We start from the raw sequence: 25,455 nt of genomic DNA on the forward strand, positions 1-25,455 counted from the left end.
GCAGCTCAGAGCTCTTTGAACTTCTCTACTTTTAAAACATAGTACTGATGTCAACACAGTTTTAATGGCATGCATGTGCACAAGCCAAGCAATGTTAGAATGCTTTTATCTCATGGATATAACAAGTAGTTAGTTTTCCCCTTGTTAAGTTCCAAGGTAGCAGTTAGACAGATGGTCCATGCTTCAGGAGAGGTTCCAAGCTCTATGGATTTTCATCACCTTAGTTACCCTTTCTTTTATCATTTATGGCATTCTCTACTACACTGAATCTCTGTGGTTATCTGCCTCTATGTCACAAAGGTGCTCCTTGGAGCACCTTATAGCAGTGCACATATACCAACCTGTGCCACTGCTTGTTTGATTGTAACTCCCTCCCTCTTTTCACAGTCTTAAGCACTGAATGACTGGAAGTGCTCGGTGCTTGGCTTAATAGCCAAAATCATAAATGTCTCTCAACCACAACTCTGTAGTCTCTGGGACAGGTTCTGATGCTTAAGATCAATCAGAGGGAGCTTTCTTTACATCTCAACTAGCCCAATCCATATAGTTAGGTAGTTCAATCCTTCTCACTAAAATTGAAATTTTGGGCATGTGCATGTTCTGGGTTTGGCATTAAACAAGTATATTTGAAAAAAAAATCCATACATACTCAATACTTATATCACAAGTTCCTACCTACCTCCACCACTCAAGGTCTTAATAAGACATTACAATGAGATAGCTGCCCAAGAACAAGGGAACCACCCAAGAATATGAACACTACTATCTGACTACTGTTCTCTTCCTTTTTAAGAAAGTTCTGAAATGTGAAGATTTCTTATGGATGAAAAGGACATCACAAGTAATGAAATAAAAATAGTGAAAAAGTATAAAAAAACTTAAATTTCGTCCCAATCTACATGAGAAATTACAGAATTCTAAACATGAAAATTTATAAGAGATGAAATGAAATGTAGACTTCCAACAAACTTCACTGCTCCTAATCTTACCAGTCTTAAACTTTGTTATTATGAAAAATGATTGGAAACAATAAATACAAATCACATCTCCATACCTTGCTACAATTGCCAGTATCTCTAAAGTAACATTCTTAATCACTGACTAGCCTAGCACTCAGTTATCAGCCGAAGCTTAATAGCATTGGAGTGCTTCCTTATCACAAGTTACAAGTTATCAAAAAGCACATGTGCAATGACAAGCTAATTTTCCCTCCTAATTCAGGCAGTGAAATTTTTCAGAACATTTTTTATCTATTATATTCATGCATCTCAAATTTCCACATCAAAACATGCCAATTTTGCACAAAAGCATCCATGCATATACCACATTAGTAAAAATAATCCACTTGACATTTTTCTAAATTAATATATAGGTTAGTAATGTTTCACCTGAGGCATGAAAATAACAGATGAAATAATACAAGCATAAGTACCTCAGATATCTCTGTAAAGGTAGCAGCAGGGTTTTGCCACTTATGGAATTTTCAGACAGACCATGTCGTAGTAAGTTGCTTCATTTTATTTCATGAAATTAGCATGATGACAATAATTAAGTATAAATTCTACCTTAATAATCATGGGGAAATTGTACTTGTACACCCATACTACCTGCATCAACTTTTCTCTCCAGAACACTTCAGTGTTAACTCCACTGACTGAAATGACTATACCAGTCATCAAAATGCATATTTTAATAATTCACAGAGTTAGTTAGTTATAAATGATTTATAATTCACAGAAAACCATATGGAAAAATGTCTTAACATCAGTAACCAAGATTACTGCACTGAGTTTTCTAATGGCACTTGGCCTAATACACAAGGATAAACCTGGTAGGAATCTCTTTCTGAAAGAAAGGAGAAAACTTACCGTATATTTCCATGGATAAGATGACCTCTAGATAAGACGAGGTCAAAAATTATGGCAAATTTTCATGAATTTATCTCATATCTGTAGTATAAGACGACTGCTGAATTACAATACCATCTGCGTATAGGCTAGTTTTTGCAACAACATGTATCTTATGAAATACTGATTATGTAAACATGATGTTATTACATCTGTATCCTTAGAAATTCAAAATAAACGAAATAACATAGCCAATACTATATCATGTTTTTCCTATACCGTACATGTTGCCTAAAAGGGAAACCATTGTTTTGTTTACGTTTCATCGCCAATCACAAACAACCCCTAACAACATGATAATGTACAATAATTATCGTACATAATTATCATTTGTATGACTCAAATGTTCCAAACAGTTACAAACAGCCTGGTGTATTAATGGCCATTTACCTATACTTATTCAACAATCACAAACTGTCTAAGTCAGTTAAAATTTCTTATTAACTTATCAAGTACCCATACCAATCATGGAACCACCAGCGAAAAGAAGAAAATATGAGGCTACAGTAGTTTTAAACTGAAAGTTACAGAAGTAGCCAAGAATTCGAACAACTGTGCTGCTGCTAGAACATTCGATGTGACCGAGAAATGGTAAGAGTGGAGAAAGAATGATAATTTAAGAAAAATGCCCAAACAAAAATGTGCAATGAAAAGAGGAAGCACTTGATGTTGACATTTTCTCAGTCGGGCTCACATAGATGAACGGTGATTTTATTAATATGGAACTCTTCCTCAAAAAGGCTATTTATTATGAAGATATGCCAATAACATGTAAGATAAAAATGGTTTTATTACCTTTATTATCAGTTTATTTCATAATGTGAACCTTTTCATGTATGTTGTGGTTATTGCGCTGAGGCTAGCCTACCGATAAACATCACTTAGAATGGTAGTATAAGACGACCCCCAATTTTTGAGGGTGAATTTCAGGATTTAAAGGTCATCTTATACACAGAAATACACGGTATTTGTATATAAGCAAAGGAGCAAATGACAGTATATAATCAAATATATTATGCAATTCTGGCAAATAGTATTTCTTTGAAAATATCTTTTATGAATAGAGACCCTTCTTCAAAATATACTTTGAAAAAGCATATAGGATAAAAACTTTGTGATATATATAAAATAGAATTACATAGCAGTAAATTATTCCATAAAATTAAATATACAACCATAAAACATTGCAATACACAAAAAAGGAACATCACAAATTTTTCCATTTAATTTTGTCCATAGTATTAATGCATGATGCAGCACCTTCATCACAGATTATTGTATTTAATAAAGTGTAATCATGGCATTAAACTTAAATCACACACCACTTCTGGAATCTATAACGAAGCAAAACACCACAGTATCTCATTTGCACTTCACCTTAAACAATCCAAAGGCTTTTGAGGTCTCCCATTCTATCTTGGGTTTCTAATGTTGCAATAATATTCATATGTGCTTGAAAGAACTGAGTTTTACCATTAATAATAAAATTATTCCAAGAATGTCCAAGTCATCGTTTGCAACACTCCACTAATCTATTGTTTATGATCACTTATTCATATGTAGAGTTACAAGACAGCACATCTGTTGGACTTAGGCACTCCTGTCTACGAAAAATTGGTGACACTACACTTTCGCTACCTTAAATACAATAAAATATGTGCATGACACTGTGTAATGTACACTACAATACCTTATGTAAATTCGATATGTGACTAACAGGAAAAATATTTCATGTTACTCCACTTACTTTCCTTTATTTTTTTAGTACAAAACATGAAAATGTCAATTTAAAAATCAACTTCTGTCAATAACTACACATAAATGACTTTACTTAAGCCTTTACTGGCTGACAGTGCAGAGAAGACAAGTTCTGAAACCAATTAAGATTAAATGAAGCAGAAGTTAGATGGCAAGTAAGACATCTCTACAAAGGAGAAACCCATTTTACACACGCTGTAGCTTATTAATCCTCTGCTCTGCTAGTAAAATCTAAGATACTGTATCAGCCATTCCCCTGTCAGGAGGGTATTCGAGTAAAATGACTGGTCTGAGTATAAACGAAAAAAATTTGTCGAAAAACTGTTGATACGAAAAGTAAACTTAGTACTTTACAATAATGAAACAGCTGTCTAGAAGACAACTGAATACTTAGCTCTTTAGATAAAATCCACAACTGGTAACTCCTATCCAGCTGGTATTTGCTACTGAGAAGCTAAAATGATTAATAAATAATTTTCCCATATATGCAAATAGTACTAAACCACTGTATATACTCAGCACAAAATTTAATACTAGTAAATTGTTACTAATATAGAGAAATACATTAAAAAAAATGCACTTTAAACATGACAAGAATCCAAAACTTAGTCAAAAGAGGTATGCAGTAATATTTATAAACAATCAAACCAAGAACATACGTAATGGGCTTCAAGAGGCTAGATGAAAGGCCTGCCTATGAGGTATGCCATCTGTTTACTACTTGTTTATTTCTAACTGAGATTCAGAACTCAGTCCCCTGTCTAGACAAGGAATAAAGGTTTTTGTAAAGTAATGGCTTCATTTCTCGTATGGACATATTCAAAATCAAACATGACACATTCTTGATGTTGAGTTTCTTCTGTGCTGTATCTTTATAAAATAACAGAAGATCTATATCTTGTGCTTCCTTAAATTTATAAAAAGCGTTCTGAAAGCCAAACACATCCTTAATGAATGATTATCATTACTGTATTTGGATTTACACAAGATCCAACCACCAGGTTACTTTGGCTTCTGGTCTGAAGATTTATCCACTGATGATCCTTCATATATAAATGTATTACTGGACATATCAACTACTTTATTTATTGTTGCCTTACAAAAAAAGCAGTCCGTACGGTTCATTAAATGTTGGATAACGCAGCCCCTGAAATAATAAAGCATTATTAAAACAACGTTAACATAAATCCTTGGATGGAAGGTTGGTAACCAAACTTGAAATGTAACTGTATTCAGCTTGAGATTTGCTCCCTCTCAAAAACAATATTTTTTTCATACATACCCATTAATCATATTTATACCTATATCCATGTTCCACAAGTTCCCAGGTTAAATCTGATATGACACAAAGGTAGTCTCACCAGTCATTCACTATCTGGATTATGAGAGTGGAAGGACCTCCTAGAAGCTTAGTTTCCATTGGAATCTCTATCTGTCATCCAATTCTGCATTGGCAAGTGTCTGTCTCAATGAGTATTAAGTTAAATGATTTCTATTTTTTAAGCTACAAATTTTTATATGCATAATGTTGTTTGGCCATTATAAACAACTTGAAGTAACAAAAGACTTGTCTCAAATTTATGACACAGGGTTGTTGTCTATTCTAGCTAGGATGGGACATCTCATTATTTTAAATACTGTATACTCATCAAGAAGGATACATTGTTTCACTGGAGAAATGCCACATGGTTGAGGTGGTTTTGAGGACTGCAGTTATTCTAGCAACTGAGCGTTTTTTGCGATGCACTATCTCCACCTCAAAGTTCTGACATTCATGACAGAAATGTTAAAGAGCTTTGGAAAGAGTAATAATTACAATGGCCATACTAAGCTTCAGCAATGGAATTAAACATGAAGCCTGATTTTCAAGTTGCAGTGTTGTTAACAGTGATTGGTCCTGAGGCACACAAAATGTAAAATACTTTTCAGTTCTCCGAAAATGATGATGATAATTTGAAAGTAGCGCTCGATGCATCTGAGTACTCTCTTCCCTTAATGAACACAGCACTGGGAATTTAGTGTTTTAATCTTCGTGGACAGAAGCCAGGAAAACGGTTTGAACAGTATGTGATTGCCTTGCTTCAACTTGCTGAGGTATGATTTTGATAACGTTACACCCAACCAAGTTCTTAGAGACCATATTATCTTCGGAATTACAGATAACAGATTACATGATCGTCTCTTTAGAGAAAAAATCTTACTTTGAAGCGTAATTTGGAGATTTGTCACGTTAATAAGATATTTGCCACTCAACAAAATGAAGTTGTTGGGATAAATGATGGCATTATTCATACCACTGGAAGAGTCCCTAACAAAAGCCAAGGATCAACATTTTACACAGTCACAATAAATTACTTTATATGTAGCAACATGTGAAGTGCAAAACAGTACATACACTGAAATGCTGAAAAAACAAATAATTATTACAGATACTGTACCAGTAACTGATATCTGGCAAACATAAAGCAGATTAACCCTTAAGGGACGGATGGAGCCTCAGTGTGAAGTAAAACAGGTTTGGGGAGGTGGACGGATTGAGCTTCAATGTGAAGCAGAATTACGCACCACTGTTATGGTAATAATGATTTGAAACAAAGGTGCCAATACTTCTATATGCTATAAATTCACTAATGACAACTTTTATACAGACGTGAGAGTTAGGCCAGTCTCAGTAATGCTTGTGCCTTCAAGGGGGAAAGTACTGCATCTCTCTCTTTCACACGAGTCTTTTTGTAAATTTGCTTGTAAATATACAAAGGGGTTGCTGTTGTTTTTTGTTTTTGTCTTTTACGATAGTATGTCGGCTGTAAATGTAATTTTACAAAGAAAATTCCAAAGAAATATTAGAAAAAGCACGTAAAAAAAAGTTACTAAATCTTCCTTCGCGTAAATTTACGTGAATATTTTACAACAAATATGCCAAAAATTTGTTAATGCTTTTATTTCTTATCTGTTTTGATATTGTGTGAGCAGTAATAATAATTTTACAAAATACAATAAATTTATTTATTAGAAAAACATATATAAGTTTGTAAAATTTACGATTGTCTTGTAAATGAGGTCCCACAAGGGGTTGTAAATAGTCATTTTCAACTTCTCGTGGAAGGTAGGGAAAATTTTTTCAAATTTTTTTATTTATATAATATGAATGTACGTATCATTCTCTTTCCATTAATGTGATTTTTTTTTTATTTTGCCGACCTCAAAGTTTCCCCAGTCTGGGGTGCTGCACATTGATAAATTATGCCGTCCCTTAAGGGTTAATACATCAGACAAATAAATAAATTATAGTACTTTTAACAAACAAAAGATTTACCAAAATCCTTACCTCTACTGTTAAATACCAACCAGTTTGTGTTAAAGGACCAAAAACTCAAGAAAATAAAATTATTCCTAAAAACCAAACAGAATAATCAGAAAAAATGAAAAATTCAATATGGCAAGAAATAAGCTGGCAAGTACCTACAAGTAATAACTCACTATGAAAGAGGAAAAGGAATGAAATAAGGTGATGGAGATGAAAGTAAATAAAGCAGTGAACAGATGACCAACAAAAATTATTTCATAGAATCAGAAATACTGAAGCAAACTGAGGATGGTCCTAAGGTGTGAATGTAAGAAAACAACCACTCTTACCATTTCTGCCTTTTCATCTCTGAGACTTCAGAACTGACAAGTCTGAAGACATTACAACAGTGCTTTGAGTTCAATACTATTTATGGGTTTGACATGAGCAATGGTGAAATACTACAATATGTATGACAGCTCAAAATACTAGAGCTATGAGCACTCGGAGATCCAATTCAGTGGTCTGCATAACCTGATTCATAATGATAACACACATACATAAAAAGTAATGACAAACCCCAAACAATATGGAAAAACTGATGATGATTAAAATAAAACCTCATTCCTGGAAAATTACGGGTTTCCCTCTTACAAGGAAGCCAACTTATAATATTTATAATAATCAAACTGACAACCTTAGACAGTTTTTTCAATTGGTACATGCACTCATTCCAACATACAAAAACATTATTTGTATTTGTGAAGAGACCCTGAATTCATTGAGTTTGAAAAAACACTAGCATTCCCTCTGATGTTAGGATGTGGTTCCAGATAGTATTTTTGAAAACCATATTCTCTGTATCTCATATCACATGATGTTGACTGTAATTTCCTTATACAAAGTTGGAGCATTTAGAAAGTATTATATGAAGTATGTACTAAGTGACTGCTTTTTTTTTTCTAAATATGCCTATAAACTTTGTATGTCAACATTTTATATTACTGATAGCATAAAATATCTTGTCAATTTACAGATTTGAAAGAAAACATATCACATCTCAAATATTTGGAAAATGTCTGGAGAAAAATTTGTAGGCCCATATAATGAGCGAGTGATACCATGTTATCAAACTGTAAAAATAATTAACATACGGTTAACACATAAATTTCCTTACCTGCAAGATAAATGATTGCAAGGGTCAAACATGGCTAAGGCAGGATAGGCATAGCAGATTGTACATAATGAGTCATCATCCCCACCAGGGGTCTGGTCACCTCTACTTTCTACACAAGCTTCCAAATGCTTGATAAACACTTCAACTTGCTCTATTTCTTCTCTGGATACATCCTCTGGATCTGAGGGAAAATAGTCGTAAAAAACTGCTATTTACTTACTGAATTCATTCAGTAAAATGCCAGCTAACAAGAACTCTTCATATAGCCAGCATTATACATTTTAAATGCATCCAAATATTTTTTCTATACTTATATAATACTGCTCGTGCTTGCATTTTAATGTTAGTTTTTGTTTAGAACTACAATAAAAAAGTTAAATCACTTTCAAATAAGTCTTTAGGACTAAAAGATACAACATCATTTAAATATGAGTTAAAGACTAAAATGAAGAATGATTATCTTGAGTTTATTTTGAAAGATGAAAGTTCACTGTTGTGACATGATTATCAATAGTATCTTAAGTTCTATATTTCATTATCATGCACTGTATTAGTAAAATAATCTGGAAAAGTCTTTAACAATTTTTATAACTACCCTACCAAGCCAAGAATCAGAACATAATACTAAATTGCTTAAAAAATAAAATATATGCCCATGTTTAGGATCTTGTTAAATAATATTCATAATTGTGCAAAATGGACAAATAAGGGTTAAGACTTGGTATTATGTGAACCATATGCATATAGTCCCATAAAGTGTTGTTCCTAAAATGCAATCCTCTAACAAGTGATTCACTCTGTTGACTGCAAGCTGGCAAGTGTGTGCCATCTGGGGCCTCAAGTACCCATCAATCATGTGCCTATCTTACGCAATTGGATATGAAGCTGAGAGAGATAAAAAGGGTTGGGAGGTAGGCAATCTATGAATGAGTGCAGTAATGGGTTTCTGTTTAAAAAATTTTTTTTTTTCTCATAAAAAATATAATTTTTTTCATCGCAACCCCATTACTCAAACATACCTAAATTGCAACTTAGGTGGAAGGTCCGAGCTGCTGAATACCCAAGATACCAAGATAATGATCAAGATCTGCAGGTTCTACAGGAGAACTTTAAGTTGGGAACCCAAGGCTATCATACCTCAGGGGGTTACAATGAGTAAGGACGAGCCCCTTTAAAGTATACCGTAAATGTATAGTTGTCAGCTACAGTTATACAGGACATATACCATATAACTGAAATGCTGATGCTAGTGACATCAGAAGACTGCGTCTCTTGGGTACCACGTACAAATAACAAAGGAAACAGAGAATCAGGAAGGGGATGAAGACAATTTCCCCAAGTCTCCCCAAAAGTAAAACCTGGCCTGCTGTTACAACCAATCCCAAAAACTAAATCTCCTTCCATTTAAGAGTAATATCCCTGAGGTTTACCAGCTAGCAAAAGTTGACTGACACATACAGGTAAATGCTAAATTGCTAATAAAACAAGATTTACATCCAAGTTACATTCCAAACTAAAGACGCAGAGATGGTTCACATCTTGTAGACTAGAACTCTTGCCTGCATTGCTTCACCATCTGTCGTATTACTGCAGAGTGACTGCCTGAGCCAGTATAAAATTTTTTTTAAATATTTCTTAGATTGACCTGTATACAGGTGCCAATTCTGGAATCTCTGGTCTACTGAGGCAACAATAAACTGCTCTTCCTGGACAAATAAGAACTTATATATTAAAAGTTACGTAAGCAAGAGATGGGATGGCAAAAGGTGCTACAAAAGGGTCCTGGCTTCCTGAAGTTTGGGTCTTTGCCACTAAGTCAGATGCTAACAATAGACCACTGGAATCCCATCCTTTAGTATGCATGGATATCCTACAGAACATGAATTTCCCTAACTTACCAAACAGAGGCAAATGCTAAGAGAGCCACTTTCTATGCAAGATCTTTAAGTGATACCTTCTATAAGGTTTCAATTGGAGGCTTCATTGGACTACTTGAAACAAGGAAAAATTCCACCTTGCCTACATGCTGGAGAAGTCTTTTCCACTAAAGAAACCACATTTAGTCTAAACAGCTCAAGACTGACAACTACTGATGGTGTCAATAAAATGAAGATTGTTTGCTATTACAGGGATGGTTGAGTCAAACAAACAACAGAACTGGCTTCAATTGCCTTGGAAGAAGTTGATGGTTGAAGCTCTGCAGGGAGTTTCCACGATGAAGCTGTAACATTTCAAAGTTTCTCTGGAATCTTCAAATTACAGCTGATCAAGCAACTTCTCCCAACTGGGGTTCCTCCTAGGATTATCTCTAAGTAGGGATACGAGGTCGGAGAACCCTTCTTATTGCAGTCAGTGAGATACAGTCAAGGTCATATCAGTTTATTGGATGCATGAACCTGATCCATGACCTGCCTGGCTAGTCCAAACTGACGGAAGGCATACAAGTTCAGATTGTCCAAGGAGTGATATGGGAGCTCTTTAGTAGACCTTGGGAGCACACTGAATAATGTTGCAGGGATTGACAGAGCAGTATGAGAATAGCTACAGCCTTCATGAAACAGTGTTTGTTACTGGTGTATAAAAATATCCCATTAGTAGAGGACATAGTCTGCATTACTCTATGCAAAAACATGGGCACTGACACAAAATGGATATTCTGAAAATGTGTGACTACAGAATGTTGTGATTAATGGCCAGTGTATTAGAGGAAAACTCATATTATGAATGGGGAACTGGCATAAAGATGTGGTGTAGTGTCCAATAGTGAAAAAAAATGACTGAGAACTCAACGATTAACATAGTTAGGGCATGTGATGAAAGAGGATGAGGAACAATTAGTCACAAGAACAACAGATCAGAAAGAAGAAGAAAACCTGCCAGAAGACCAAGTTTTCTGACTTCTACCGCCCTCAAGTATGCTACTGAATCCTACTGGCCTAACCCAACACTATGGAATATTCAGCAATTAGGCCTCCTACCTAAATAGCAACTAATGCAAATATATGATTAATGGCTGTGATGAAACAAGCTATGTTTCTACATCATAAAATACTTTTTTATACAAGCCACTAATCACATGAGTTCCTTCTTCCACATCCCACAAGTCTTGGACATACTGTGGATACAGTTGGCGTATGTGTGTGAGACTAAAATTTTCTGTCTGGCAGCCAAACTAAAGGTGAACTCAATAACACTTGACATAAAAATAGGTATATATAATTAATGGGCTTGTGAAAACCTTTTATCACAAGATAAATTTCTCATTATAACTGGTACTGTTTTAGTAGCACTCCTCTGTTTGATCTATATACTTGATTTTTTATAGCATAGCTGTAAGACAGACCAACCAATCTCAAAGAATTCTCTTATATTTGATCTCAACCCAAACAATGTTTGTTGGCACAGTGAAAGAATATAAAGGGCTTAGGAAAAGAGGAGTCTATCTCCTGTCCACAGCAACTACCTCAGTTTTCCTTTCATCCTACTTGCACAGATGTGACAATAGTGCTTATGTCGGCTATCTTCCTTATTACACTAAGGTCTGTCCCAGCGTTCACTTATCTCCCAGAACTTGCACCCAATAATTTCTCAGCTGTGTATTTTTCTATCACCTTGAAGACTTTCAAGCTAAGTACATGGTTTTAAAACTCACTGAAAAGTTTCAGTTCCTAAAAATCTTAATGGACAGGCTTTTAGGTGTTAAAATTTGGAGCTAGTAAGTCTTCTGCAAGGTGAAAAGTTAGGATTAAATAGCTAGGCTACGCTGTAATTGCTGTGCTGTTTTTCCTAAAAAAAGTTATAATTATTATTAATCCAATAATATTTTTAAAAATATTGTTATTCAAACTCATTAGTCAATTACTTTAAGACTGATAAATAATTTCAGGTTACCATAGGGATGAGGGTAAATTGGGTTAGCATTACTTCTTAGTTACAAAATGTGGCCATGATAGTAGTTCCCAGTCAAGCTTGACTTACAAGCCTTGGTGTTTACTAAAAGGCAGTATTTCCTTTGTAGCATTTTATAATCAAACTAAACAGATTTCCCAGTTATCTTTAATATCAAGGTTCTTTTCAAGTGTTCAAGGAAATACATTCGTGCAGATCTGCTTCTAATGGGCCTTAATCTGCTGACAATGATGTCTCAGGTGTTGAGAAAAATTGACACTTCTTTTTCCTACAGGAATATATAAAGTACTTTTTTGTAAAGATGAGCTTAGTTAAACAAATTAAAATCTTAAGAGATATTGATCTGACATAAATTGGTACAATAACTCAAATAATTAGTATAATTAGTGATTTTAATTATGTTCCAACTAACTTAGCCAGTAACCTGTACCTGGTGCTTGGAAAAAGACTGAGTAAACAAAGTTATAAATGTATAGAAATACATTGTATGGGTATCCATTTAGTTTTGTCTTAAATGAGTTTACAAGCATTTGTGACTAATCCTTTAAGGCAATGTTACTGTTGTGATTGTGAATTAATATTTTAATACATTACTACTATTTTATGGATATGACCCACTGATCATGATGCCTGGCAGCATATACTATGGACACATACCTGTAGCCATGTCAGCCTGTTTAAATTTGGAGCACTTGCTGCCTATACAGTGATACAGGTATAGGTAGCTAACACTAGGTAGTTTTTAATAAACATTTGTTCCTTTTATCACTACTGGACTGCGCATTACGCAGGACCCACAGATCACCAGCCTCTGTAGGAATAAAGGAGAATTTTGGTGGTTGTTGGACGTGTGAAATATGTAACGTGCTCCTGGCATCAAGTTTAAACGAAGAAAGAGCTCAATTTAAGCTGTCTCTATGAGCCATGGGTTTCAGCAAGAGAACTGAAGGAGACTACATTGTTCTGGCAGGACTGCGGCAGTGTGTGTTTCCATCCTTCTTCTAGCAGAAGCTACCATTGGGCCAATACTCCAAAAGCAGTGGATTCTGGGAACTTCCACTCTGACTCCTGTGATGAAGACAAGTCTTCCTGTGAGAGAGATGTCACTAATACATAATATGAAGAGGATATAACCACTGAAATTTCCCTTCTGAATCTGGATGATCTAGGGAACAGTCTTCTGCTTTGCATGAGAGAGATACCTCAGATGAGAATCTTGCCTCTCCCTTGCAGCAACCAGGTATCAAAGGGGACCCTGATAGGGTCCATCCAACCGTACCTCAAGTGTCAGTATCTCCTAGGGGGTATAGTGATTTATCCAGGACTTCTATCTTGCCAGGCAATGGTGATACAACTGCCTGGGCTCAATCAGTTCTTGCAGGCTTCCCTAAAGGGAAGAGAATACCTCACCGATGAAAGGAAAACTATGACTGATGTTGAGCATGTACAATTTTGGGACAAAGCAGCCTTTCCCAATATAGCTCTATTGAATGGTGCTTGGTCCCTCCTTTGATAGGGATTCAGAAAATGCTGGAGGAGGTAGTTATTGTACCTCAGTGGTTCCCGACCCCATGGTCATGAGGCTTTTTCTGAGGGTTGCCAGAGGGTCTTAAAAAAATCATTATAATAATTCACAGCTGGTCACATTTTGATTTTGAGTAATGTAGCTGATTTACTTCTTGCTATCTGGATCGAAAAGTTGGCCAACGGAAAAACTGCAGCTTTTCCAAAAGATCATCTGAAAAATCTTTAGGAAGAAATGAACAGGTATACTCCAAAAAATGTTGACTTGAAAAAGCATAGCTGGATCAGGAATGCTTTCACTGTGAATGTCACTGAGGTTGGAGAAGATATTCCAGGTTTTCAAGAACTTATTGACCTCCAAGAAAATTAAGTGCAGAAGCAATGCTTTAAAAACCTTCAGTATTCAAAATTTTGGATTCAACTCAAGAATAAGCCCATTCTGACTCAGGAGGATGAAAAAGCTCATCTCCCTTTTCCAACAACACATCTCTGCGAAGTAGGGTTTTCAAGTCTTGTTTTGATCACGACTAAAGCAAGAAACCAGCTGAATCCCCAACATGACTTGTGGTGTGCTCTAACAATGAATATAAAACCCAAATTTGAGGTAGCCACTGATAAAACTTTTTGAGTTTTTATAATTTGTTGTAGTCTTTCTTTCAATGTGGTCCCTGGTTATTCCCAAGGTATATTACTTGGTTCTTACGCTAGCCATTTTTTATATATAATTCATTGCATTACTTTTATGAATCAATGAAATTTGTCATCAAAGTACAAAAAGCTGTGATTGCTAGCCACTTTAGAAAAATCACAAATTTTTAAAATAATTTATATTTTTCATAACTAACAAACCTGCAGCCTTAACAGTACGATAAATCCTCTAGTGCCAGCTGGAACCAGTAAAATATTCAATAGAATTGTATATGCAAGGAACTGGTGGCATATGTCCTCAGTCACGAGTTAGGTGGGACAACCACCGACCAAGCTGGGACTCGTGACGTCTCAGTTTTCTTCTTACCGCCTTGAGTGAGGATGCCTTGTTCTTTCTCTCCTCCCTAAAGCCGGTTCTTTGTTTGCCCGTGTTTTCTTTCTGTTTCACTGTGAAGGTTTAGTGTGCTTGCGGGGAAGAGTTGTGTTTATCATGGATACCCAAAGCCCTTCTGCTAGCTCCATCTCTGGATCCCGAAAACCTTAGAGGTTGTGCCCTGGTGTTGGTTTCCCTTACTCTCACTTCCTAGCCTCCATGAATATGGATCCTCGTTCAACATGCAGTAGGTGCAGAGCAAATGCATGTAATGTCACTAATCCTTGTTCAGAATGTCGTTCTTGGTTGGTGGATCAGTGGAACAGGTTCTCCAAGAAGGGTCAGCACAAGAGGAAGACAAAGGCGCCATCCTTGTTGGCTGGTTCTGCGTCTCCTTCATCTTTTCAGCCTCCTCTTGAAGCTGCCCCTTCTTCTGAGAGGCCTGTTCCAGTTGCTTCACCTTCTGTACTAGATTTTTTCCAAACCCCTTCCTGTTCTTCCAACGATTCGCTGAGGGAAGTATCGAGAGGGGTTTCGGGAGATTTTTTTGTCTAATTATGCCTCTTCTTTCCCTTGGGGGGGGGGGGGGGGTGTCCACCATCTTTGTCCCTCCTTCCAGCCTCTGATGTGCAGAAGATGGCGAGTGTTTGGGCATCATTAGGCCTATCAGGAGTACCAACTTTGGATGGCCTGTTGTCTCACGGCTTGGCTTCCTGATACCCAGTACCATCTACCTTGGCTGTTCCTGCTCCCCCGGGGCCTCCACTATATGGGGTCGTGCTGTGACATCTAGCGGGATGCATATGGTACCAACAGTGCATCATTATGGGTCACCCCGTTCTGCCAGCAGTAGTACCAACAGCCTCATCAAGTGATTTGTCTGCTGTTGTGACGTCATAGCCAGTTCCCTCCGTGACGTCACCTTCGGCTTCGTCTCCCTTAGTGACATCAAAGCCTGCTGTTACCATGACATTGTCAAATGTGTCGTCTGTGGATTTCTGGTCAAAGCAGTGTTGGAGAGACCGGATTTGGTGATTGACAAGAAATGTAATTGTGCTTGTAAGGAGAAGAGACATGAATCTTCTGTGTCCCCTGTATGTTCTTCAGTCACGCGTTGGAGAATTAGAGATTTCATGTCTGATCCTAGTGCCAAGAAAAGAAGGATCATTTCTCCTTCTTCTTCGAGCCGGGACAGTCACATCCCAGTCATGAGGCGTGTTTCGCAATCAGCAGTGGCTCACAAGTCATCAGCTGTACATGACCGTGGTTCTACCACATACGTTCATTCTCAGAAGGCTAGGGACACTGGAGATATTCGAACCTCCTCTGCCTCGGCTGTGGGTCATGACTCTTTGGCCGTGGATGGTGTTGGGATGTCTTCAGGAACCGAACGGATGTAATGTTTGGAGGAAGGATATCAACGCTCCAATCAAGAGATCCAGTGTTGCAGACTGATGATGCCCAGGCAGATCTGAATGGTTGCACAGTTTCTAGGATGGCAGAGGATGGAGATGGTAGTCATCCATTTGGCCGTCAATCAAGGTCACATTCACCCAGAGGTGTTCACTGTTCCCCTTCAGTGAGTCATGGCCAAAGGAGCGTGGGTAGGCTCGGTTGTAATTCGTCTCCGGAACGGGGCGGACATGAGGAACGTAGGTCATTCAGTCGGGATCGAGGAGCAGATACCACAACCAATGTTCATCTTCCCCAGGCCGTGGATGTGACACTCCCAGGCCGGGGAGGATTCACATCCGTGTTGCGAGAAGGGTTCTTCGGGTTCCAGAGCGGATCTCCAGGATATTCCTGTTCCCTCCACTTCGGGTGGTCAGATTCCACATAAGGTGGAGGATTTGGATAGCCAGGAGTTTCTTTCCTCTTATGCACAGGTTATAGATCTGATTCACCAATTCAATAATCTTTCTAAGAGGGCTGAAACTCCTTCCATGAATGCTCCTACAGGTATGGAAGCCCTTTTAGGCCCTAAGAATGATGTTAGGACTTCTTTTGCTTCTTCTGAGTTGCCGTGCTCCAGTAATGCAGATTCAGTCCTTCGTCACATGAATTCGTTGATCTCAGGTCAGGATAACTCATTATGATTGAACAGATCTTTCAAGTGTCTCTCAGCCCCTCTACTTCGCCATAGGAGATATCATACAACACCAATTGTTCCACTGCTGAGTAGACAGATCAATTTGGTTGTCGTACGTTTACAGCCAGGCCTAACCTTGGATCAGGTTAGGACAGTGTCCCTCCCTAATGTGTCAAGAAGCAGCTACACTGCACTGGAGTTGACGGCGTCTGGCGTCTTCAATCTTCCAGACAACACCTTGGTTGGACTTATGGTCGAAAGCGGTGGCCAAAATTACCTAATCTGCTGCTGCAAGGAGTTCGGTGGATGAGACATCTTTTATCCGATTGCTCCAGTCTGGTTCTAAGGCCACCTCATACTTAATGAATCTGAGCGCTAATGTGTGGGCCAATATTCTGTAATTACTCAGACTCATCTATGGTGGACCAAATTGGCATCATCTATCTTTGGGTCAGGTTCGCCTTCCATTCCACAACTACTAAGAGATGATAGTAGATGCGTTAATGACCCTAGGGAAAATGCTGAACTGCTTCATCGAGCTTTTGAAGCTAAGCAACCAGCTGAGGCTGCCCCTCTCCCTGATACTTGTCACCCTGAACCCATTCTTACAAAATCTGCATTTCGCTCTAGGGATGCTATGAAAATTCCGGATATCTTGTTAGCTGGGGAGGAGAAGATCCTGATGGTTTCTTCCCCTTGTTTTTTAAAAAGTTTCTAGTGTGTTGTCTCCCAAGATATGACTACAGTAACTACAGGCCAATCTCTGTTCTCCCTGTGCTCTCCAAAGTTGCTGAAAAACTTAATTTTAAGCCACATATAAGTATGTGGAATTGAAAGGATTGTTAGCTAATAGTCAATATGCATTTAGAAAGCAGTCAGGTACCTGCAATGCTCTTTTAGACTTAACATGCCATTTGCAAGACAACCTTGATATGGGTTTTGAGTGCAGAGTAATTCACATAGATTTTAGCACTGCTTTTGATTTAGTAAATCATAAGGCACTTATTTATGAACTTCAGAATCTTAGGGTGTGTGGATATCTTTTAGGATTACTTCAAGATTTCTTTACAGGTAGGCAGCAGCGAGTTATTGTTGATGGGACCTTTAGTGAACCAAGACCTATTGTGTCTGGAGTTCCACAAGGTAGTGTTCTTGGTCCACTATTATTTTTGGTGTACACAAACAATATAGTTGTTGGCCTGAAAAACAAAACTGTTCAGTATGCTGATGATGCAACACTTATGGGTGTACTGCAGTTAAGTCTCCACTTAAGAGAAATGAAGCTGTCCTCAGCCTCAATCAGGACATGGACTGGATCAGTGAATGGTGTAGTTGGTGGGGTATGCGGATGAACTCCAGTAAAACGAAAACACTACAGATTAGCGGATCTCATAAAGATTTTCTAAACCATCCACCTTTTCAGGTGGATAGGACTTTGCTGAATGAGTCTGAAGCTTTAACTATTCTAGGTGTAACTTCTGACTCACATCTTACTTTTGCAAAACATCTAATGAAAGTTTCAGCAAATGCCAAACAGAAGTTAGGTATTGTTTGTAAGGCCTCATATATTTATAACAGCAATGAAATCAATGCAACTTGTTTTAGGTCATTTGTGCTTCCTTTACTAGAATACTGTTCTCCAGTGTGAATGTCTCCTTCTGCCAGAGATTTCTCTCTTTTAGATATTGGTGGTAGGTTTCTGTGTCCTAGTATTAGCAGTTATGACTTGGACCATTGATGGATGGTCTTGTTTGTCACCTTTTCATAAATTGTATTTTAATAGAAATCTTTCATATTAACAATTGATCCCTGCTCCCCTTTCCCTGCTGAGAGCAACCAGATTTGCTGAACAGCAGCACCAATATTTGCATGTGCCTTGCTTTCGAACTTCTCGGTTTCAGAGGTCCTTCATTCCTTGCACCATTGGACTGTGGAACACTTTCCCTAAGGGTGTCATGCAACTGGAACTTCAAAAGTTCACACAAAGATGCAATGCATTACTACCCTAATGCTATTCTCCTTGCATTTTAATATATTTTTATTGAATTATTAACTTATTTTTTTTAAGTGAGATATCATCTTTCTGTATTTCCCTTTACCTTCTCTAACTTCGTTAAGAGAACCATATTCTTTGGAAGCGTGAATTTCAAGTCAATAGCCCCTGTGGGCTTGTTCCATATGAATAGGGTTTGTCTTCTGAATAATAATAATAATAATTTAATGGAAAATACAACACAACAATTTAAGAGAACAAATACCCTCTCCAGGAGGCATCAACCTTCCGTGCCTTCACTTTTAAAACAATCAATCATGTGAAACCAGAATTTTATGATGCCTGGGAAACGAGAGTTATTGGCAGAAATAAAGCCAGTTGCCTCTGCCTTCCCAGTATCTGATAGTTCTACAAAAGAATGGGGAACACTTGTCCTTCCACTTGAGAGGAAAAAGCTCCCATTGGAAATGGCTACCCAGCAATTTGGGACCCCTATCAAAAAAATCTGAAATGGGACAGCCATGACTCAATTTCATGCTAGGCTCTACCTTCTCAATATTATAACTTCTACTACTATGGTGAAAGTAGCTATTAAAGAGCTTCCTGTCTTCCAGAACAATGTATGCTATAGTAGCCAAAACACTTATGCAGATCCTATGGGGTGCACTATGGTTTTCTGGAGTGTCGTATTAACACTCCTGTCCAACTGACGTAATATTACGCAATACCCCCCTACCCCCCTTCTTTTCTGACTGACATAATTTTACGTAAAATTTACCGACATTTTTCGTATGTGTGGTAGGGGTAAATTTTTTTTATTTTCGGACAGTTGGTGGTTTCCATAGGCTAAAGCATACCTTGGACCGTGTAACTTAGGCATCAATATGCCAGGCAAGCAGTTCCTATACTGCGCATGCGCAAATCCCTGGCATAGTAAATTTCTCACAATGAAATCAGCTGATCCTACCCACGCTTCTCTCTCGTATCTTATATTTTTTTTTATAAAATGTAGGATTACATTATTGGAAACACTCTGTTTCATACCCTCTTTTCTATAAATTTTTTAGTTCCTCTACTGTGCATGCGCAAATCCATGGCGTAGTAAAATTCTCACAATGACATCAGCTGATCCCACCCACGCAGGCCTGGCAGGCCACACTTCTGTCAGAGACCATGCGTACGAGGTTGGGTAAACACGTGTGGCTGTTTACATACAGTGACGTCAATCGAGAACAGGTTTCCAACATGCTTTCGCAAAGTTTTTACGGTAAAACTAGCGGAAAACGCGTTACTGCATCACATAAGAGACGTCTGGATTTTAGGCAGGGCTCTGAATCTCATTTTTCATTATTATATATATCGATATTTAGAGAATTTTGTTTGCTTTCTCATAAAAAATAATTAATTCGCCTAACTGTTATAGCTTTTGAGCTACGAACGATAGTGTTGACAACGGTAACATTTTTTTTCGTTTCGAACAACTTATAACGTCAAAATGAAACTGCTGCCGTTACCAAAGCCATTTTTCTTGACTCTCACTTTATTCCTCAACCTTTCCTCTACATTTTTGTATATTTACAAAGTAATTTCTATGAAAAATATCTGAGCTAGGGCTCTTCAAAAAAAAAATGTCTAGCGATAATTCTCACCGTATGCCGGGCAGCTCGCTCTGTTTCTTACCCTATTTTCTATCAATTTTTCACCAACTGGACTTATTCGTTTTTCATTCTTTTATATGTCGATATTTAGAGAATTTTGTTGGCTTTCTCATAAAAAATAATTCATTCGCCTAACTGTTATAGTTTTTGAGCTACGAACAATAATGTTGACAACGGTAACTTTTTTTTCGTTGATCAACTTATAACGTCAAAATGATATTGTTGCCATTACCAAAGTCATTTTTCTTAACTCTCCCTTTATTCTTCAACTTTTCCTCTACATTTTCGTATATTTACAAAGTAATTTCTATGAAAAATAACCGAGATAGGGCTCTTCAAAAAAGATTTTTTTGTAGCAATAACTCTCACCATACGCTGGGCAGAGCGCTCCGTTTCTTACCCTCTTTTCTATCAATTTTTTCACCAACTGGACTTATTCGTTTTTCATTCTTTTATATGTCAATATTTAGAGAATTGTGTTGGCTTTTTCATAAAAAATAATTCATTCGCCTAACTCTTATAGCTTTTGAGCTACGAATGATAATGTTGACAACGGTAACATTTTTTTTCGTTTCGATCAATTTATAACGTCAAAATGACCAAAGCCATTTTTCTTGACTTTCCCTTTATTCTTCAACTTTTCCTCTACATTTTCGTATATTTACAAAGTAATTTCTCACCCTCTTTTCTATCAATTTTTTCACCAACTGGACTTATTCGTTTTCCATTGTTTTATATGTCAATATTTAGGGAATTTTGTTAGCTTTCTCATAAAAAATAATTCATTCGTCTGACTTTCATAACGAAAATATAAAAATAAGTAAATAATTTTTTTTTTTCATTAAATAACTCACATTTTTTCTTATTTAGAGGGCTGGGACTCTTATTCTGACTATTCCACCATAAAATATAAACATTTAGAAAAAAAGGACAGCAAAATGAACGTTGTTGGCATAAAATTTCTATTTTTGCTGAATTTTTTAAATAATTATTTTTTCACACTATCGAGCGCTCCCAGACACATTGGGACTCATGTACCCTCAGTGATGTGATAACTAAACAGATAGGAAAGGGTTAAGGCTTCTTGGGATACTACCAGGCGCTCAATATATCCTGCAGCCAGACTCAACATAATTAGGTAAGTAACCTTAGAGCCACAAAGAATAATGCATATTTAGGTCCATGTGTTGTTTCCTGTTCTTTATTGCCAAACCCTAATGGTTATCCAGAATAAAGAAAAAGGTTGATAACCTGTGATTATGCTTTAGACCAAAACTTTCTATGGGTTGCTGGTATTTATTAATTAGGAGCTAAGCCATTTCACCACCTAGCAATTTCTTTTGTAAGCTCCCTTTAGGATGAACAGTGGCTACGCGATATAAAAAAAAAACAGGTTTTGACATACGAAAAACCTAATTTTGGTAGCTGCTGTGAGCCCTCAAACCCACCTACTTTCCTTGATGAAAAGGCATTGGACTAGGGTGAACATTTGTCATGCATAGACCTGGCGTGCAATGAGGAAGACAGCCAATATACACACTGTTGTAACATCTGCATGAGTAGGATGACAGGAAGACCGAGACAACTGCTGTGGACAAGAGATAGGGGGCCCCTTGTCATGAGTCCTTTATATTTTATCACCGTGCCAACAAGCACTATTCTAGCTGAGACCAACTATAAGAGAATTCTTTGAGATTGGTTTGTCTGTCTTATGGAGCCCTGGGTGGACCGTGAGCGTAACTCCATTGAGGAAGAACAGCAGCTACCAAAAATAGATTTTTCCTACATCAAAACATGCTTCTGTCACTACTTTCATTATTATAAAACTGTGAATATTCTGAAATGAAGAATATTCCAACCAAATTTTTATAATGTAATCAAAATAATGAGGCTTCAGAAAAAATGTTTTAAAAACCTAAATAACTAAAAATATCTAAAAGTACTCACAATTCCTAAGAGAGAACTTGATGGCATTGCCATTGTTAGGAGAACTTGAGGTGCTCAGTCCTTGTGTAAGAGGAAGTAGGCTATTTACATCTACAGCTCCAGCCAGTGATGAATCAGAAGCAACCACTGCATCTTGACCACCAAGAAGGTGATACACAGAATTCAACTGAAAGCTTGGCTCACTGAGTAAGACTTTACTTACTACTTGCGAATTTGGACTTGCTGAAAGGATAAGTCTGGCTTTAGTTACTAAAAGTTAACTGAACTCAAACGGTGACTTACTGCCTATCACCCAACTTCGTCTGCATTAAGATATGAAAAATGTATTAATCCCATTTACTAATATGAATGTTTCATGCATAACAGTACTTAAGAGATACTAAACCTAAAAGTTGTTAAAAAAAATAAAAGGTGTCATGCTACGCTCATTTCACATATAACCCAAAACAGAAACTGTTGATGTTGATGATAATTTCATACTCTTACAAAAAGCTAACAGTCAGTCAGGATACCGCTTACCTGGATCATAGCCAGTTTTCACAAGTGTTACAAGAATTCCAGTAACTGCAGTGATAATTGGATAATGATGAATGGTTTCCAAACCTGGAATTTCCAAACTTACAACATATCCAAAGCATCCAGAATATCCACTGACACGATGAAGAACTTGGCACAATAACTGAAAAAACAATAGGGAATAAAAAATTGCATCATTGGCCTTCAAGCTTGCATTTCACTTGGTAAGGAAATAAAAACAGTATTATTCAAATTACTTTTACAGTGCTGAATACATGTACAGTACTTCAATAATGAGACATTAATTTACCTGACACAATCTGCTTAATAGTGATTCTGCATTTGGTCTACTAAAGTCAGTAAACAATTCTGAAGCAATGTTCACGATCATCTCTAAAACACGCAGGAGTGCTAAGGCTAAATCAAAACAGGTAGCACAAATTCTAAGTTGTCTTGAATCAATAAATACACGTTCCGGACGGTTTGAGGCATTCTGGATCTGTAAAAACAAATTTATTATGTTTTAATCTTGCGGCAAGTAACACTTTTCCAAAAAAGATTTATAATATTCAAAACAAATTAATATTTTAAGTTTCAAACCCCACTCTATAAAACACTCCCCTTATATTTGGTGAATTACTGAAAAAACCAAAGATACCTCCCTGGTCAAGTTTTATTTCTATGAAGTTATGGGATGGAAGGAAAGCTCCCTAAAATAGTGATAAATTGCATGTTATGATACCTTAAAACTGTTTCTAACAGATTTGGTTGTTGTAGAAAGGATGTCTGGGATTTAGACATAAGCAAGATTTGGTGCAAATGACTTTGTTTTGAGCCATTCAGACAGACAATAGAATGCATGTTCATGGAATTTTAGATGTATTACAGAAAAGATACACTGCTTTGTGATAATGAAGATAGTAAGCAACTTTCTAGGTTGGAAAAGAGTACTGTAAATAGGATGAAATGTTTACTTGATAAAGGGGGTATACTACTACCAACAATTGGTACTGTACTTAGGGGACATGATCCACTATATAGATAGGTGTTATCAGGAGGGATAGAAGGCACCCTAATTGCTGTTGATGAAAAGGGACAGCGCTGCTCTGCAAGGAAGAATATTTTGGTGCCTGTGGAATATTACTGTTTTGAGTATGAAGTATGATGCTGGAACACTGAAAAAATGAAAACATTCTGGCAATAAGAGTCTTACCACAAACCTCTGCATACTCAACACTGCAACAAGAAAATGGGGTGTGTGACTTTAGCGATCAATTTATACAGCCCAATGAAGCCAACAGAAACCTTTTACAGCATGGTTCAAAAACCGTGGTTTCCATTTCATGTTCAGGTTATTGCTAAATGACCATACTATTGTTTTTAGACACCACAGAACAAGTTTTTAGGAACATAACATTGGCACTGCAGCAATATTTGAAGTGTACATGGAAAAAATCAGTGCCACAATCAGTTTGACATACACTCATCACTTTGTCATGCTTGACTAAGGCAAACACAAATGGTGCCATGTAAGTTACCCTAAAAAAAAGAAGACACTCGATACAACTGTCCAGGTTGCCCTGGAAGCCCAGTATTTTGTTCCATGGAACAGCATGGAAATTGACATGAACAAGATCCAGATGACCCACAACAAAGTACAAGCAAATAGTACCTGGCTGAAGAAAAAGCACCTTTTATCAATAAGACCTGCAGCAGCAGAAGTCCATTCAAAATTAATCAGGATTTTGCATGAGCTATAACAGTAATGAGGGCAAGGAAGGTGGATGCTCCTCACAATAACTCCCAAGGGCAATAAGATGCCCTGAATGCATGAATACTCTGCAGATAAAGCCACCTGTTCTCTTACAAGGTGATTAGGTAATTCAGGTAAGGTGTTTCATTATAATTATTTTTTGGTGCATCACTTTTCTCACCATGTGCGCTGTTTTTAGTAGCACACTCTTCTGCATGAGTCCTGGAGGTACTTCGGCATCTAGTTTTTCCAGATTCCATCCTTTTCATGGATCTTCGGATAGTGCCTAGTGTTCCTATGATTATGGGTACAATTTCCACTGCCATATCCCATATCCTTGTTATTTTGATTTTCAGGTCTTGATACTTATAAATTTTTTTCTTTCTTTCTCATCTACTCTGGTGTCCCATGGCATTGCAACATCAATGAGTGATACTTCCTTCTTGATTTTGTCAATCAACGTCTTGTCCGGTCTATTGGCACGTATCACCCTATCTGTTCTGATACCATAGTCCCACAGGATCTTTGCCTGATCGTTTTCTATCACTCCCTCAGGTTGGCGTTCATACCACCTATTACTGCAAGCTAACTGGTGTTTCTTGCACAGGCTCCAGTGGAGGGCTTTTGCTACTGAATCATGCCTCTTTTTGTACTAGTTCTGTGCAAGCACAGGAAATTTGCTTGCTATGTGGTTTATGGTCTTGTCTTTCATATTGCACTTCCTGCATATGGGTAAGATGTTATTTCCATCTACTGTTCTTGGAACATATCTGGTTCTTAGGGCCTGATCTTGTGCCGCTGTTAGCATTCCTTGTTTCCTTCTTGAGCTCTCCCCTCTGTAGCCATTGCCATGTTTCATTACTCTCCACTTCTTTAGTCTGTCTCATGTACTGTCTGTGCATTGGTTTGTTGTGCCA

At 37.2% G+C, this 25,455-nt stretch overlaps 1 protein-coding gene across 3 annotated transcripts in view; it reads right to left on the reverse strand.

Annotated features, from left to right (window-relative positions):
* Positions 1-1,502: 1,502 nt before the first annotated feature.
* The window catches only part of LOC136837129 (E3 ubiquitin-protein ligase RNF123-like), a 104,819-nt gene continuing 80,866 nt past the window's right edge, over positions 1,503-25,455 (reverse strand). For all 3 annotated transcript variants that reach the window (XM_067101738.1, XM_067101740.1, XM_067101739.1), the window contains exons 21-25: positions 23,096-23,284; positions 22,789-22,948; positions 22,270-22,491; positions 8,129-8,309; positions 1,503-4,812 (exon numbers count right to left, since the gene is read on the reverse strand). In XM_067101738.1, coding sequence (XP_066957839.1) covers positions 4,668-4,812; positions 8,129-8,309; positions 22,270-22,491; positions 22,789-22,948; positions 23,096-23,284 — 897 coding nt within the window. In that variant the 3' untranslated portion in view covers positions 1,503-4,667. The remainder of the gene's footprint in view (positions 4,813-8,128; positions 8,310-22,269; positions 22,492-22,788; positions 22,949-23,095; positions 23,285-25,455) is intronic.

This window comes from Macrobrachium rosenbergii, chromosome 57, assembly GCF_040412425.1.
Source record: "Macrobrachium rosenbergii isolate ZJJX-2024 chromosome 57, ASM4041242v1, whole genome shotgun sequence".
NCBI lineage: Eukaryota > Metazoa > Arthropoda > Malacostraca > Decapoda > Palaemonidae > Macrobrachium > Macrobrachium rosenbergii.